Below are 18,139 nucleotides of genomic sequence, written 5' to 3'. Positions count from 1 at the left end.
GAAGCAAGCCTGTTATCTCAATGTTGGAAGACATACGAATATACATGATGAAGAGGTGGCAATCTAAAAGACAAAAGCTGGAAAAAATGGAAGGGCAAATCTGTCCTAAAATAAACAGCAGACTACAAGAAGATCCAAAAAAACTAGATACTGGATCCCAAGGTATGACTTATTTAAGTGTTGTTCATGTATAACCTGATCTGTGTTGATGATTTCTACTGTAGAATCTGATATGTCTATATGAATTGTAATGTAGTTGTGCTGAGGGCAAAGTATTTGAAGTTACACACCTATCAGTGCTAGGTGACAAGTATGTTGTCAACCTAGACACCCAAGATTGCAGCTGCAGGAAGTGGATGATAACTGGCATCCCGTGCTGCCATGCACTTGCTGCCATCAGGTTCTTGAACTTGAATGCAGAAGATTATATCCCCCTATGTTTCAGGAAATCAACTTTTGAAGAGATGTACAACTCCATTATCTACCCTATCAATGGACAAAACATGTGGCCCATCACTGATTTCCCAGATGTCATGCCTCCACATAAAAGGATTATGCCTGGGCGACCCAAGAAAAAGAGAAGGCTGGAACAATGGGAGTTGAGGAAAGATGACACGCAATTATGAAAAGGTGGCCATAGAAAAATATGCAGAGTTTGTCGTGAACTGGGGCACAATAGAACACATTGCCCACAACTGCCTACACAAGGACAGTCCTCACAGCCAACTGATGGTCCTCCACAACCAACCCAGCCATCTCAGGAGCCAATTTCTGCTACTCCACAACCAACCCAGCCATCTCAGGAACCAACTTCTGCTCCTCCACAACCAACCCAGCCATGTCAAGAACCAACCAATTGTGCAGTCTGATTCACTTGTTTAAGCGACCTTTTACTGTATATGTAATCTGTTCTTTAAGTTTGAATTTTGATGGCTGTTATTTTGTAAAATTCATTAGCCATTTTTGGATCAATTGGATCACAGACTTTTTCATTTTGTAAGTTGGTTAATTCAGGATTATGGTGAAGGAGAACAACTTGTTTAATCACAATTATGAGGATTTTGGTTATTTATGAATTAAAATTTTATTAGTACTGACATTCTTATACGACTTACAATGCAATTTATTCTATTGAGAACATTATTAAACAGGAAAAGTTTATCCAGTATACAATCTAATTAAACATCTTTTTTAAATTTTGGGACCTATTTGAACATCAATTACAAAAGTATGGACCTATTTGAATAAAACTAACACAATTGAGGACCTGATTGAACATAAATAACTTAATTCATTCATAATTTTGGAAACTTCGTACATCATAACCTTCACAATTATAACCCTTTTCTGTCAATCTTTCAGCATCAACGCCAACATCACAACGTTTATCAACGCAACGATACTAACCACTACGGCTAATACATTAAACCGTTTTTTCAGATCCCTAACTACATTCTCGAGATCTTCTATCTTCATGTTTTGGTTCACAATAACAACTTCTTTTTCTTCATCAACGTCTTCATACCACCATTTAAAAAATTGCAGCAAACACCACCACCTTCACTCTGCCGCTGTTGATGAACAGAAAATACATAAAAGATTCATTAAATCAGACATACCCAGAACAATAGCAATTAAATCAATCTTACCTTGTAGTTAGCATAACCCCAGAACTTTCTACCCACATTTCTCGGAGTTCTTGCTGTCCTCAGAACTGCAGCTTCCCCACAATCACAAATAGGTCTTAAAGCTTGGGTGCGAGAAGAGGGAACACTACGCTGCACACAGTTATTACAGTATGAAGAAGATGATTGGGTCCGAGACATCGCTGCAACAAAGCTTCAACGTTCCAACCATGAGCAAGGTCTGGCTTCTTCGACTTTTTATAAACCCTAACACTTTATTTTTAATTTTCATTATTTGCATTTAATTAAAAACTTAATGTGTTTAACCCACTAATTAACCACCTCATTGTAAAGAAACACGGACACGTAGGATTAGTATTTCGACACGTAGCAAGAAAAAGCCAACTGTACAGTGAAACGTTATCAATTTAAACGGCGTTACCCAATTAGGACCTAATTGAATCAAATTGACCAAAATTATGACCTATTTGAGCACCCCGCGAAAATTGGGACCTATTTGAAAAAAGTTGACGAAAATTGGAACCAAAAAGGTATTTTAACCAAATAATTAAGTATAAATATTTTTACAAAATTAAGTACTAATATTTATATTATTTATCTCAATTTCAGACCAAATTTATTATTTGTATGTTATACTAATATTTTTTATTAAAAACGACTTTTTAACATATTATTTTATTAATTACTTTTTAAGTACTCATGTTTTGTTAATTTTTATATTTTTTCCAAAATAGAACAATATTGTCTCTTACTAATTTTAAACCAAAATTTCTATAGGTATGAATGTTATACTAATTTTTTTATTAAAAATAACTTAATAAAATGTCTTTTACCACTAAATTTTAATATAAATATCAAATACTTAATTTTTGTAAAACTTTTATACTTAATTACTTTAAATTTTATAAAAAATGGATTTTAATTATTAAAAAATATTATGTCAAAATTGAATCAGATACACATAAGTTAGTACTAAATTGAAACAAAAAACATATATGGGGACTAAATCGAAATCAACACAATGACATATGATAGTGATAGCACGTGGTATTGCAATGCTACGTGACACTGATAATGCCACATGTCACATGGACTTGACCCGTGACATTTTAATTTTTTTTTCAAAAATTAAAAAAAATTAAAAAATTAAAAAAAAATTAAAAAATCACAAACTAACATATGGTTACTCCGTTTAAAAAGTACCTAATTGAAGTACTCTTTCAAAAGTTGAGATATATTTGACACTTTTTTTAAATCAGGGAAATATTTATTTGACACATAGAATAATTATTCCTGGATATTACAGCTACCTTTACTTAACAGACTTAGATGAATATAAATGCTGGGAATTGTATTTGCAGAGAGTTGAAAGGAAAGCAGCTTATGTGAATGAAAGAAATGAAGGGAAGTCAAGAAATCTCAAAAACACCATCCTCTTCCAAGGTACTTCTCATCTCTTTCTTCAACTAATTTCCTTTGTTTCTGATGATTTTGCAGTTAGGGTTTTACATGCACGAGATCCCCTGCTTTTCAACTTTGTCGCTTGATTCATTTTTCTTCACTTTTCATGGATTCGCTGTAAATAATTGGTTGTTTCTCGGTCAATTTTACTGCTTGTTCTTTGTTTGTAGGTGAATCATATTATCCTGTCTATCATGCAATGGGCATTGTTCTCTTTAATAAAGCTACACAATTTATCATGTTTTTTTCCTTTTTTAATGGTATTCCGCATAAGTTGTTGTTCACTTCGCCTGCATGTGTTCGTTTAGTGAGTAGGGTTCGGATCCCTCAAACATATAATGTTGTGTTTGATTCTGGAATTTACGATCCACGTATTGGGAAAGGGAAAAAAATTATTAATGTACTGTTTTGGGTCATAATTTTAGATTATTAAGTGTTCCTAAGGATGAGATAGGACGTCAGAGATCTCAGCAAGTTTTAATCAAATTTGAGGACGTGGGTGTGATGGGATACCAAACCTATTTGTACTAATGTAATGTAATCTAACTTTTCCTGATATGGTAACGGCAACCATCCTTGTTCAGAAGGAATCCTTTACTCTGCCAAAATCCTCCTATAGATTAATATAATAGTAGTTAATCAAGAGAGAAGAGAGAATATGATTTAATATCTGCTACAGATAACCGATTTGTACAAAAAAAAACTCAAAGAAAAAGTTGCGTTTGTGAAAAATTCATAATAATTCATAAAATTTTCTGAATTTTTATGATAAAATATCCAAATGTACAGCAGAAGATCTACCTTCTTTCAGCGTTATTGTTCTGCCCTTGTATGCGTCTGTGGTGGCGCTGGTGTATCTGATATGTCAAAAGGTGGCTCATTGCTCATGCCTGATTGTTGGAAAGCCCTTGTAGGTTCCAGAGACCTAAATTCTCTTTAGCCTATGGTTTTACCTAAATTCTCTTTAGCCTATGTATTACCTGAATTATTCCCAGTTTATTAACCCATTGAGGCAAAGCTTGTCGAGAGGCCAAATGATTCATAGCTCGTTGAAACCAGCTTGTGCAGCGCATAGTTTAGTTAGGAATTGATATTTGTTTGATAAACTTTTATACATTAGAACTTGCATTACCAACTAATGCTTGATGTTTAGATTGCTTTTGCCGCTGCTAAGTGTAAAGTGGTGTTTGTTTCTACCGTTGAAAGGAACTAAACTAATAGATTCACTGCACAGACAAAAATGATTAAAAAATTAAAACTAAAGTTTGCATATTTGAATGTTTTCCAAACAGAGAACACTGTCAAGTCAGGGTTCAGTGGATATATACGCGGCGCAATGCAAAAACTGCTTGAAATGGAGGGTGATTGATACACAGGAAGAGTTTGAAGAGATTAGAAGTAAAGCCACTGAGGAACCGTTCGTATGCAGCAGAAAGGATAATTGTTCCTGTGATGAACCTGCTGATATTGAATATGATTCCACTCGAACCTGGGTCATTGACAAGCCTAACCTCCCAAAAACTCCACAAGGTTTCAAGAGGAGTTTGGTACTTAGAAAAGATTACTCCAAATTGGACGCTTACTACATCACACCTTCGGGGAAAAAACTGAGAACCCGCAATGAGATAGGAGCGTTTCTAAAAGATAATCCAGAATTCAAGGGTGTTACTGTTGCGGATTTTGATTTTTCTTCCCCAAAGATAATGCAGGACACCATCCCAGAGATAGTTGAGCAGAAGGATTCTGCTAACAAGAAAGCTAAGATAGCCAAAGGTGATGTTTGAGGAATATCATCTCAAGTTTGCATCATGCAAAGATGTTGATTCTGGTTGGTTTGTTGGATATTATTTTAGAAATTGTTGTAAAACTAAACATAGCAGCGTACGAACGAATTTTGTTGTATTATATTGTAATTTTAATTTTATTGTTAATTATGTTATCATTGCTTAAAATTAGCCCAAATTTACTGCCACATATATTCGGTTTTCAAACATCAAATGTGCACAGAACACGAAAGATATCACTGTATTCTTCTGCTAAACACCTCGTGTCCTTTTTTCGCACCAGGCTTCTGTGTCTCTTAATCTTCTTTTTTCCGCTTTTTAATCAACCACAAGGATTCTCTTGCGAAAGGAATAGCTGATTACTACTTTAAAACTCCCCCATTTGTTTCATAAAGTAACTGAGAATAAATTCGCTTCGGAAAAGTGACTTCGGACATGCACTCGATTTCTTGCCGTTGTTTTCATTTTTTCTAATTACATGGAATCATTCTGTTGATAAAGTAGAGAAAATTTTGACCTCCCAAATTATTTACTTTTTTTTAATGAATTTCATATTAAAAGCTAAAGTACTCTTACAGTTACATTAAGAAAAAAGAGTATTGCTCCTTTCAAAAAAGGAACCCTATTGTAGTTGGTAGTGCTTTGAGTGGTGTTTGGGAACATCTATTTAGGGGTTATAAAGGAGGGCTTGTATTCTCTCAATTTGGTAATTGTGGTAAACATCATCTAACTTTCCTTCTTTTAATAATACATCTCTTCTTCGCCGAGAAAAAGAAAAATTGCTCTCTACGTGAACACTTAATATCATTGTGTCAATGATTTATAATTAAGGAGAGAAATTGTAATGCAAAATATCAATGATTTTAAATGCTTACGATGACTAATAAATACGTAAAATTTTATGACGTTCTCATCAGGTTTATTTTTCTTCAGCTTATAAAATTTAATACGATTTGATTACTTTAGTATAATGGTCCAATGATCTGAAATTAAAAAATATAAATACATCACATTTATACCGCGTTCACATAATTAAAATATCAATAATATCATTTATACTTTTGCTATTTTATTTAGAAAATATTAATGTTTAAAAATAATAACTATATGATTGTACACTATTTTTTTCTCCATTAAAACGATTTCGAAGCATTAGATGGGAATGAAATTGCCTGCACGAGTTCTTTTTGATGCATATAAAATCGAGCAGTCATGGTATTATTGACTCGATATTCTATTTTTCATTTAACTTTCGGTGAACTTAATCTTGCTGCTTTGTTTTAAAGGTGAGAATAGGGGAGAGAACAAAGCAACACTCTTGGTTAACTATACAAAATTTCTTCACTATAATTCTATTGACTGTATTATACACCGTATATATGATTTCCCCCAAAATAAGCATCAATGATGTGTACAATAAGTCATGAATCACGATGTCATCCCCGCAATCTGTTCACAGAAATGTTTCATCATCGCAAAATGAATTCCACACCAAAAATGTTGCAATATCAATCTTATGATGCAGGCATCAACCTGCATCGTACTGCTCTGAACTCCGCTCGTTCAATGTGCGTTGCAGTCAAACCATGTGCCAGCACTGAATCTGGTTAGCTGTTAGTGATCACCAAATGGTACAACCAAAAATTTAATCAGGTTTTGTGTACTCAAGCAGCATGTGCGGGGAACGGTATATCTTGACCAGAGTCCAGTAAAGGACCTCTTCCACTCCAAGCTCACCCTCAGCTCTAGCAGCATATATGTCCTCACATATGGCAATCAATCTACACAAGATGCAGGCAAGAAGTAATGTTAGTTACTGCATGATGTATCATAAATAAGGTAACTAACGATATTATTGTAGAAAAATGCATGTTCAAGGAAGAGTGCGGAAAAAATTATCATTGGTACGGTTATCTTCAGGAAGGAACTCTGCAGTACCTGTCACAGGAAGGTAGGTTCTCATAGGGAATTCTCATCCTTAAGTCAGAGCACTGGAGTCTGATAAAACGACCAACAGCTAGAACAAAAGTTATGTAAAGCCCCCATATGCTGAACTTGCTGAGTGTGTCACCGAGAATGCCCTCTGAAGTAGTATTACAATATTAGAAATATTGTATAAATGAACTATGGATACAAATAATTTCATGACCAACTTACGTGGTGGAGTCTCCTCAGATATTATGATTGCCATAGGTCCCGTCAAAGCACCACAAAGTCCACTTAAATTTGATCGATTAATATCTCGGAATGTCCACCACTCAAATTGCTCACGATTAATAATGAGATCAGCACTAACAGTATTATCCTGAAAAATTGAAGTAGAAGTTTTCAATAGTAATTTTGGATCACTTCTGGAAAAAGTAGTACAAATTGTCGGAGAAATGAACACCATCTCTCCCTGCCTCGTCGTGTCTATCACTCGTATTAAAAAGAAATAGTAATTTCTAATTTAAAACCAATTGTTAGAAGGAAAAATTCCAGCGTTTACTGGTAAAGTACAGCACTATTGGCAACAAAAGATGATTAACTTCTAGCGGTCACCCATGTAATACCAATATGCAGTTATTTTCTCAATTCATATGAAATCAACAATTGAAGGAAGAAACACAGAAACGTTAGTTCAAATAAAAGAGGAAAGGGGTGCACTAAAAAGAAAAGTGTTAGAGACAAACACATTTTCTAAGTCCTACCTATGCACTACTTTATTAATAAATAAATTATTAAAAATTTTGAATCATAAGAGAAGTTCAGTATGCTCCAAAGTATTGCGATTTTCACGATAAATGTGTTCCTAGTATATCTCAACAGAAAATATGAACTCAGAATCAGATTACCTCCTCCAAAGGTCTAACGTCACCCGAACCAGTGAGGCGGAAATATCTTGGATAAACATTATAAATCCTAAAGCTGTTTACAGAACCATTAAGAACCATTTGAACATCAGACTGCGTTGGAAGATATTGAGGGTCAACAGCTTTTTCATATTTCACAACTTCTTTCCCTTTTGGCCTATCCCTTGAAAGTATCCAGGTGAAAAAGATTTCCATGTCAGTATTCCATTCAAGGGACTGAATCAATCTGGTCCGAACAACAAGTGGAACAAGCCACAGTGTACTAGCATCAGCTTGACAACATATCAACTGGATATCATTCTTATTATATGCATCCAAATAGCCAAAGGGATCGGAATTGACATTTGAATCTAGTTGATCCCACCGTAGTCTTTCGCATAGAGTAGTTTGATACAAATTCAACCTTCCACTTACTGTCTTGATATCAACCTGAAAGGTAGCATCTTTTATGGGGTTTGCAATGTTTGTCGGGTTACCACTGCTATACATCTGTAAGGAAAAAACAAGATGTGCTTCAATGATTTGTTATATGCTATTTGGGGCAACTGAAAAATTGTAATGGTCAAGCACATGAACACAAGTTTAATATTAACGGTTTTATAATGATATCTCACAACACCGTTATTTCCAAACAAAGTTGTTGAAAACTTATCAATCAATATTGGATTTGAAAAATGAAAAAAAAAAATTAATAAAAGCATTCACTAACACTATTTTCTACAGAATCATTGGAAATTATGATTATACCTTTACCAAATTGTCGTAAACAAATTATTCAGATAAAAAATATTCTCAACATTTCCATAGTAATTAGGAAAAATGGAAATTATAATTATACCTTGTCATCTGGGACATCCTTCATTTCAGGTTATAAAGTTTTTGTTTCCTTCCTTGTTCAAAAACTTAAATATGCATAATATTCATTGTGAGATGTGTGAACTGGCCAAACACAAATGTTTACCTTTTCCTATGAGTAATAAAATAAACATTTCTCCTTTTCATCTTGTTCATACTTATGTGTGGGGTTCTTCCAAAGTTCCTAATATTTCAGGAGCTAAATGGTTTATCACCTTTATTGATTCCTAAATGGTTTATTGATGATTTTCTCCTTAAAACACAAATCTGAGGTTAGCTCCAATGTTATAGAGTTTGTGTCAATGATTAAGAATCAATTTGGGGTTACTATCAAGAAAATTAGGTCTGATAAAGCTCAAGATTATTTAAACCATACCTTAGATTCTTTCAGTTGAAAGGAAGGGATAATTTTGAAAGGAAGGGATAATTCATGAATTCTCATGTGTATACGCACCCCAACAAAATGGAGTTGCCTAATGGAAAAATGAGCACTTACTAGAACAAACTAGAGCACTCCTTTTTCAAAATAATGTTCCAAAAAAATTTTGTTGGAACCTGTACTTACTGCCACATATTATTTAATTAACATATTACCTTCTTTTGTTGTCTTTAAAAAGTTCAATGGAAGTTCTACACTCATTCTTTTATATTCCCAAATCTGTCTTTTGGATCAGAAAATGAAATTCAAAAGAGTAATACAACTGAAAATGAAGTTGAGAGGGAGAGAGAAGAGGTGAATCAAAATCCTGAATCTGCTGGACCAGTTATTATACCACATGTTAATACAAAATTTCGAAAAGATTTGGTGTACGTCCAGATAGGAAAGGCCATTCTTAGGGATTTGTTTTCTAGAATAGGCAGTACTTATATCAAAATTTGTCCAATTAATGTCTATATATGTATCAAATGTATGTAATGAAACTGAATGAGAGATTATTTTCTTCTAAACTTAAGAGATATCAATAAAATAATTCTTTATTTTCTTAAAGTCACGATTAGAGCTCCCAATCTTGGAAGCCCTATTTTCGCTGCCTCATTAACAGCTTGTCACTGCCGTTGTTCATCATTGTCTTTAAGGTTAGTGGTGGACTTGAAAGGCATGCCCCACTTGTTGTTGCCTTAGACACTATCATCATAACCTCTTGAGCACCATAAAGTGGCATCTCATTTGACTTTGATTTGGTTCAAACAATTTTTGTTTTTATTTGTTACAAATCAAAGCGATAAGAGCCATAGGTGTAAAACCCATTTTTTTATTTCACCATTTTCTACATTTCTTTGTTTCTCTCTCTAGCTTCTTTCTGATTTCATTCCTCCAAACTTTATATATTTGAGAATCTAATTACACCTTGCAATAGCTAGGGAGCTAAGGATCATTTTCAACCAATCAGTTTTTAAATCACAGTAAGTTCCTAGAAAGTTCCTATTTGTCCTGAAGATTTTATATATTTTTTTTCTTTTGGATTTGTCATCAATCTTAGTGAGGTTAGTTAAGAAAAGTGATCCTCTCATCTTGGTTAAGCATATACTGATTTTTTGTTATGTTTGAATACTTTGGTCTAGATCTATAGATTGAGTAGTTCTGTTGCTTGAGTTCGAAGTTACTTTAGAGCAAGGAACAAAACAAAAGGGAAGACATTTATGTTTTTTTTATAGAATCTTAGGGTAGATGACCTGCCACAATATCTTGATTTCTATGCAGGGATTACTTTTATTAGAAAACAATTTGAATGTTTGAAATTGAGTGAAAATGTTACTTGAGTTTTTGGTTAATAGAGAAATGTTGTAAAATGCTTTGAATCTCTTGTGGAAATGTTGATAAAATTGCTAGACTATGCATGTTAAAGTATGTAGTTTCTTAAGTAAGTTTCGAATATGGTTTGGATAAGTAAGTTATCCATAGAGTAGTTAATGAGTTTGATGTGTATGAAAATATATTTTTAAATGATCAAGGTTGAATTGAAATGAGTGAAGGGTGATATTTGAGCGAATTATGGTTGTATTGGTAATTTTGAATTTATTTGTAGGTTGTATTTGATAGAGTAGTATTTAGTAAAAATTTTAAAAACAGATTTAGTTCTACTGCATAAAGTTGATATCTTGATATTTTTGCTCAAGAAAAAATAGAGCAAAAGCTCAACCTTTGCTCTTGGCCTATTTTCGCTTAAGCAAAGGATTATTTGTTCAAGGGAAAATAGGGTTGGAAGTCAACTCTTGTTCTCAACTAAATTTTCACTCCAACTAAGAAGTTTTTGTTTAAGCGAGGCAATTTTCACTCAAGCTAAATTTTTTTCTCTCTCTCCTTAATGGATTGAATGTGAATGTTAGTTATGAGTAAATAAAGTATTATATTCAACTGATTTGTGATTTTGATTAAATTAGTTATGTTGTATGAAAATGGTTGTTAAGAATGATAAGATTTGTATGAAGTTAGGGTCACAAATCTAGACTAATATGTGAACCATTGCTTGCTTAGTGTATTAAGTAAAGACAACTATGTTATAATAGAGATCTCCTTGTTTTAGATAGTCTAAGTCACAAACTATGATATAGGTGGTGAAAAGCTCATGAGGGAGTTCTTTTATATCGTGACATGTGTAGATATGCAGTTTGGATTGTAATGAACTTACCTTAATCCATTACTCTTAGGCTTACTTATCCAAGTCTTGATTTGGATTACATGGTAATCTCTAGTAAAACATACTTGATATGAATATTTTGGAAGACGTAAGTTGATATTCCATTTGTTGAATATCCTTTGATGTATAGATTCATATTTAGTCTATATGGTTTTGTATGTTTGTGTTCGATGAATATGAATTGTTTGTGGATTGCCTATTTTAATGTTTTCTTTTATATACATTTGTACTATGTTGAAAATTTATTTCAATAACTTACCCCTGTATGTGTTGTTTGTGTGGTGGTTTGTTATGATTGTACTGTGTACACGAGCAAGCAAATATAGGTACATGTGCATAAGCAAACATCTAGAAGACAATAGAGTTCCATTTTAGACTCTCTTTTGTATAAATTTGTATTTATATAAATTTTGTCATGTTTAAGCTGTATTTCGAAATACGAAATGCTTTGTATAAGTCCTTTGTTGGGTTTATAGTAAATATGATAATTTTATGTGAGTGTTACAGGTTGAATCTTTATTATCTTTTTGTTTTATGTTTTTCAATATCTAGTGTGAAAGCTTTTAAAGAGGAACTTGATCATTTGAAAACAATGATTGAATCAATGGCCAAGACCTCTAGATCGTATACCCTACCCATGAAAGGTAAGAGTATGCCCTTTGTCTCAGGGTGTTTGGATTCTTGATTCAGAAACATCCTACGTTTTTGAATTTGTATGTAAAAATGATGAGAGAACAACTTAATATAGTTGGTCTTATGCTTTCACCCTTCAGAAATTCCTGAAATAACATTGGTTTGAAGGGTGTTTCTGTCCTTGAATTTGAAAACTAAAAAAGGAGGCAATGAAGCCTCTTTGGCTTTGATTTCTGCTACAAATAGCAGCATGATGACCATGATGCTAAGGTGCTCGACAACAAGGGCAATGTGAGTGGCGGATGGGAGGGGTAACCACTTTGCTCACCACCGGTGGTGCAAAAGCACACAATTGACAACTACGTTAATGACATTAACTATCTTTGTAATGCTCTTTATTAATATAAAAAGGTAAATCCATTTTACTATGTGGAAAAACTGATTCAAGCTCAGCCAGAAAAAAAAAATTCTCATTTGATCTCAGTTGAGAGAAAAGGATCTCTGTATATTCTATTGTGTAATAAAGTATATTACAACATTGACATGTTCATAGAATCTATAGCAGTAATCCCTGTTCACATTGATAAATATCTAACTAATTAGGGAAACAAATAATAAAAAATAGTAACCAATCCAAGAGATAAACAGGAAATATGTTAACCAATTTAGAAAACAATCAAAGATATGATTCTGGAAATTTACGTTTAGTCTATTACTTACCAACATCGGAGCCCATATAACACAGATCAATACAAAGAAAAGGCATATCCCATTACAGCATTTGGTCATTTTTGTTTGCTTCTCTCCCTGTTTGTGTGTAGCTCTATTCAAAACTGAATCACATTTGACAAGGTACAAACTAGCATTTATGTCCTCCAGCTATCAAAACGGGGAAACCATGTTGTTACTTTCTAAACCATGCAAAAATTGGAAGGAAAAAATAAAAAAATAAAACCATGAAATTAAACTTGAGCTTTTCCAAATGAGTTTTCAAAGGAGCTTATTATACAGAGAAAGTTAATCTAAAAAGTGCTGCCAATAACAAACTTCAATCAAACATATGGCTTACTAATATCCTAAAACACATTCAATTTCAATCCTAAAGTAACAGTTTTACTCTGTTGTTTTAAAAAACAAATCAGGAATAGTGACAGATATCTCAAATTATTTGCCTTATCCAAATAAACAATACCGATTATATACTCAACAAAGTATTGCCATTTTATTATAAAAGAGATGAAATTTTGATCAACCACTATTTGTAGTTTTTCTTTTTGTCCTTCCGTTTGGAATAGGTTGGTATTACAAAACATGTATAGCGATAACTATTATCACCATCTCATGAAATTCTCAAGCAGCTGCCATTTTTCAAATTGAATAATCAGGGACAAAGGAACTTCACTAAATATAATACACATTTCATTGGAAAACAGTATTCACAATAATAGGGTAGCACTAAAGATAAATTAATAAAAAAGATAGTTTATCAAAGTTGTTGCTGAAAATTGTATTTAGTAGGCAAATTTAACTTTTTGAATGAAAGATTGTTATTTTATAAATAATAAATAAATATTTACACGTACCTTTAGCCAGTCATACATGGTCAGGGATGTAGTTGTGCATGACCAGTCAAGAACACATCGTAATTCATAAAGGAATGGCAGTGCCCGATAAAGTCTATACCCTAAATAATTAACTCTTGAAACTTCACTGGTCAAAAATTGCCTATATAAAGTGCTCTTGTGAGGAACACCATATTGAAGTTGTACGGCCTGCAGTCCTAGAGAAACAGCCTTTGCAAGAAATATGGATCGGAGAGCAAACTGAGCTGTACGTTGTTGTGATGGCTCCAATTGCCAAGCATACTCTGTGACGGAATATGTGAAGAGAATAAGGTTGAAAATATAGAAAACCACTTTCCCCGTGGCAAATGAGCAGAGGTATATTATTCGATCAAGCACAATCAGGAAGAAGATAGCCTGAACAGAATAATTAACTCTTATTAGAAATCTATATGAAATAGCAACTCTAGCCGCACGTATAAGCATGCAATAAATCATCCCGTCATTCTAACATGTAACGAAGAAACTGTGTTTCTTAAGCATGCAAATTATGAATTGTGGTCATTCTCTTTCAAAGTATTTATATTTTAACCCTTACATTTGGAAAATCAAAAGAAACATTTTTCAAAGGTTCTGGGAAACTTTTTGGCATTATTAACAATCCCGGAGGTTTAAGCTAGTAAGTGAAGAAACATAAGAATGGTTTATATTGGATGTCTAACATGCATAAGAAGAACTAAAAACCTCTCTTAAGTTAAAATCAACCTATTCACCCCAATTCTTGGAGTAGATGAGAGATTCTGTAAAAGCTGAAGTGCATGGTATTAACTCTCAAGTTTAGAAGAAATAACTTCTTTCTTATTATTATATCTTAGAATCTGTTCTATTAGCTGTATTATTTCTCTGTGTAAGATGGTATCCCTGAATCATAGGGATTCGGTTGACTAGGTACTATTATTATACTTCCTAAAATAGCTTTCTAAAGTCTTGTATATATGAATTGTATTCTCAGCATAATAAATTGAATGATTATACCCTAAATTATAAGATTATCTCCTTACATACTTGTTGGATATTTTTGGAAATAAGAATAACCTATTCGGGAACAAATCCTCGAGATTGTTATGCCAGTAATAAAAGAAAGATACAACAAATATACAGAATTAAAATACAGTAGGAATAATATCTAAAACTTCCCAAGTTAATTCAGTGTATCTTATTGTGCTCTTCTCTTATAAGTACTTATATTATAGTAGAGTTATCGATAATAACTGTAAATGATACAAAGGTGACAATCCTTTATTACAGAAGTCCTATATACAGGTCAAAGAATAATCACTAATAGGTGTCCGCTGCAACTGACTGACAATGACATTTATAACTGTCTAATCAAAACAAGTTACTATTTAGAAAAGTTTCACATCATCTGCCTCAATTATTGATGTGTTGCTTATACATTTTTTTGGAAACTTCTTTCAATGTCAATTAGTTTTAAGATGAAATCTAACATGGTATCAAGTCTATAACCCATCTTGGTAAATTGAGTATTCTGGCAGTCATTTGTGGAAGGGAGGTACTGGGAAGTTCCACAACACCTGTGTCATTTCTTTAGGTGTTGCTTATATATTTGTTGGCCAACATCACATATTGCCAATTGGTTTTTGACATGAAATTTAACAGACTATAAGCAGATCAAATGTGAAGATACAGAAATAAATAACTATAACATTTACCCTCTATTTAGAATGAGAGAAAGATGATGGAGAAAATTGAAATATGAATTTGTGTTCCTAAAAAACTTTTCCTTCTATTTTCTTTCTGCTTTCTCTTCAACCAAAGGAAAACACAGTTATCTATATTTTCCTTTCTTTCTATTTTCTGTCTTCCCTACCACAATACCATTGTAGATAAGTTGATGCAAACAAGACCGTGATTTATTAATATACTATGGAAAAACTCTTATTGACCTGCTTAAATATGGAAGGATAAATTAAAAGTAAAAAGTACAGACATACCATCAACATAAAGACATATTCTTTTGGAAACTGGTCTTCAAGCTGATACACATCGAGAAACTCACTTTTATTTTTTATGACAGACTGATAGAAGATAGCAACAAGAAAGAATACAATCAAATCTGCACAAAATATGTAAGCATACAGATCAATTTCTCTCTTGCCTCCACCAATTACAGAAAGAATATGGTAAGGAAATCCCACTTCTTCCACCAAACCAGTACGCTGAGCTTTGAGGATTTCCTTGGCCACATCAGCTGCTGGAGTTAAAGACTTATTCCATTCTGTCGAAGAGCTGTCAGTTACAGGTGAAGCATACACAACTTCAAAAACAACCAAGGCAACATTGGGTTTCTCTAGACTTCTTTCAATGCTTTGAACATTAACCCTGCTGGCAAAAGAGCAAAGATTTGGATTCTTTTCCTTGCATTTTTCAGTATGAACAATTCTGAGCACCTGATTAATTCCAGATTCAATTCTCTGTGGTTGAATCCCATCCTCTGGCCAGAAGTTGACATCCAGAGAAACCTGAACAAAGTAAGGAGGAGATTCGGCTCCTTGTGTGAGTGATTTCCAGTACCTAAAGAAGCTTCTGATTACCAGTTTTACCATGTTGATCATCTGATTTAGCCGATCCCACGCTCTATCTTGCCAATTATAACTAGTATGGTCATCATTTGCATGAAGATCATTCCTCTTATACTTGAAGTCTGTGGAAGACATTAATTCATCATCTTTAGGAGTTATGGAGCTTTGAATGAGGGTAAATAAATACACAAGAAAGAGAGGTAATGAACTGACGACAAATGAAGAAGTGATTTTGTGTGTTGGAAAACCCAATTCTCGTAGCAGCCAAGGATCAATGTTCAACCCACAATGCTGGATGACAATTTGGTATAGATACTGAAGTAAAATATAAAGTTCTGTATAGATCAGCACCACAATCCAGAAGATGTAACTTGGACCTGTATGTACACATAAAGCATACAAAAAGAGAGCCCCTATATACACCATTGATAGCAAACTGAAATTCCATAAGAACACAAGAACAAAGGAACAGTAACATACAACATCATTATTGGATCGCATCTGGTTCCACATAAATCGAAAGATCCTTCCCAACTGCAGACTTGCAGCCTCAGAACTCTTATCAGATTGCATAGATGAAGAACGATCCATATATATGTGCTGAGTTTTCTGACTCTCCATCTCGTCATAGATCCTATCCTCAGTGTTGGTGCGCTCATTTGAATCAGAATCTTGTGAAATATTCAGAAAGCTCACTAGATTATTGACTGCCTTATTCCCAATGAACTGTACCTGGGAAACACCATCACCTATTAATTGTACAGCAGACTTGAGAGGGTTCTCTTTTGGTTGCCCTTTAACTTTTTCCTTTTTTCCAGAATCACTAGAAGCAGTATCAATATCTATTTCAGTAATTTCACAAATAGGAGGGTCCTGCAGATGTTTCATGTACTCTTCTGTCAATGGAGTTTCTACATTTGTACAAGCAGATGTTTCCTGCAGTTCACTGGGATGAACAGAATCCTCTCTTATTGCATAATCTAGTCTCCCCAAAACTTGGTCTTCTTTATCAGAGATTCCAATGTCATTATTTGATGTGAGAGAAACACTCTTTCTTCTTCTCAGACCTTCACTATTGTGAGAAAATCCATCAATACAATTAGTTGATCCATTCATGCTATGTAGTTGTATTTGCAAATTAAGCATTTCAGATTTCATCTTCTCCACCTGTAAATTACGTTGTCGTTTATTCTCTTCACTTTCACGATTTTGTTGTAATTGTGCAGTTTTCCATGCAGCCTTTTTCTCTTGCTCACGCACAATAGCCCCAATTTGCTCTGCTTCCAAGTAGCGGCATACATAATCAAACTCTTGTGAGGAAAACATATATGACTGAAGCGATACAAGCACAAAAATGATAATCTCTACAATTGCAGATCTGGCTGTTATCCGAAATCCATAATCATATTTATAAAAACCAATCATTTCATAAATGTTATTCACTGTCTCACAGTTCCCCGCACTTGGTCCCCCAATAAAAGGAGACTGATAAGCAAGAGAAATCATAATAACAGTGAAGTTGTATATGCGCAAGAACTTGAATATTCTGTTCTTCTTCTTCAGTATTTCAAATCTCATGCGAAAGAATACCAGAGCAAAGGCAAGATAACCAAGATGCAAAATGTCATATTCAAGTGTTCCAGTAATCAATATTAATATCAGCACAAGGTCAAGAAGATGGCAATAACAGTAAAGCCTCAAATAGTCAAGAAAGGTCCACATGCTTTTAGTTTCAAAAGATAGATCTCGCCAAACAAATGTGTTCCTTCGCTGGGACATGATTTGACGATATGTTGATGATCCTGAAAAGCTAGGCAAGTGATCTGCACGAAGTTTGAAGCAAGCCAGCATGAACACCACAAAGTAGCTGATCAACATCCTGGGGTCGTCAACAATAAGTCCTACAGAAAAGACAGTGAAATGAACAGGTTATTGAAGGTTTCAACGTGCAAAGTAATATATTAAATAAGAGAAATCTTATTTCTATAACAATTCATAGAATAGTTTGTATATAATTATTAAATATCATATTGGTGGAGAGAAATAAATAGAAAAAATATTGTATACATTATTTGATGTGTACCATATCTCATTAAATAATGGG

General features: G+C 33.6%; 2 protein-coding genes across 5 annotated transcripts in view; one reads left to right on the top strand and one right to left on the bottom strand.

Annotated features, from left to right (window-relative positions):
* The first annotated feature begins 2,957 nt into the window (after nucleotides 1-2,957).
* On the top strand, nucleotides 2,958-5,059 carry LOC114190363 (methyl-CpG-binding domain-containing protein 4-like). Its single transcript, XM_028079212.1, has 2 exons — nucleotides 2,958-3,089; nucleotides 4,400-5,059. The coding sequence occupies exons 1-2, from the start codon at nucleotides 3,036-3,038 to the stop codon at nucleotides 4,889-4,891; spliced, it is 546 nt and encodes a 181-aa protein (XP_027935013.1). The 5' UTR covers nucleotides 2,958-3,035; the 3' UTR covers nucleotides 4,892-5,059.
* A 1,148-nt stretch (nucleotides 5,060-6,207) lies between these two features.
* Nucleotides 6,208-18,139, bottom strand: part of LOC114191582 (piezo-type mechanosensitive ion channel homolog) — a 29,708-nt gene continuing 17,776 nt past the window's right edge. For 3 of the 4 annotated variants that reach the window (XM_028080833.1, XM_028080835.1, XM_028080836.1), the window contains 7 exons: nucleotides 15,448-17,936; nucleotides 13,454-13,849; nucleotides 12,591-12,749; nucleotides 7,726-8,232; nucleotides 7,049-7,196; nucleotides 6,830-6,974; nucleotides 6,208-6,672 (listed from right to left, as the gene is read on the bottom strand). In XM_028080833.1, coding sequence (XP_027936634.1) covers nucleotides 6,537-6,672; nucleotides 6,830-6,974; nucleotides 7,049-7,196; nucleotides 7,726-8,232; nucleotides 12,591-12,749; nucleotides 13,454-13,849; nucleotides 15,448-17,936 — 3,980 coding nt within the window. In that variant the 3' untranslated portion in view covers nucleotides 6,208-6,536. Of the gene's footprint in view, nucleotides 6,673-6,829; nucleotides 6,975-7,048; nucleotides 7,197-7,725; nucleotides 8,233-12,590; nucleotides 12,750-13,453; nucleotides 13,850-15,447; nucleotides 17,937-18,139 lie in introns of those variants that run through there. The other variant, XR_003605982.1, reaches the window with a different exon arrangement.

Source organism: Vigna unguiculata, chromosome 7, assembly GCF_004118075.2.
Source record: "Vigna unguiculata cultivar IT97K-499-35 chromosome 7, ASM411807v1, whole genome shotgun sequence".
In the NCBI taxonomy this organism is placed as follows: Eukaryota; Viridiplantae; Streptophyta; class Magnoliopsida; order Fabales; family Fabaceae; genus Vigna; species Vigna unguiculata.
This window is presented reverse-complemented; position numbering and strand designations above follow the sequence as displayed.

Bases quoted from the DNA above. Each gene is read 5' to 3' on its own strand.
- LOC114190363 (XM_028079212.1), top strand. From the start codon at position 3,036: ATGAAAGAAATGAAGGGAAGTCAAGAAATCTCAAAAACACCATCCTCT. The intron at 3,090-4,399 runs GTACTTCTCATC...TTTTCCAAACAG, and splicing joins AAACACCATCCTCTTCCAAG to AGAACACTGTCAAGTCAGGG.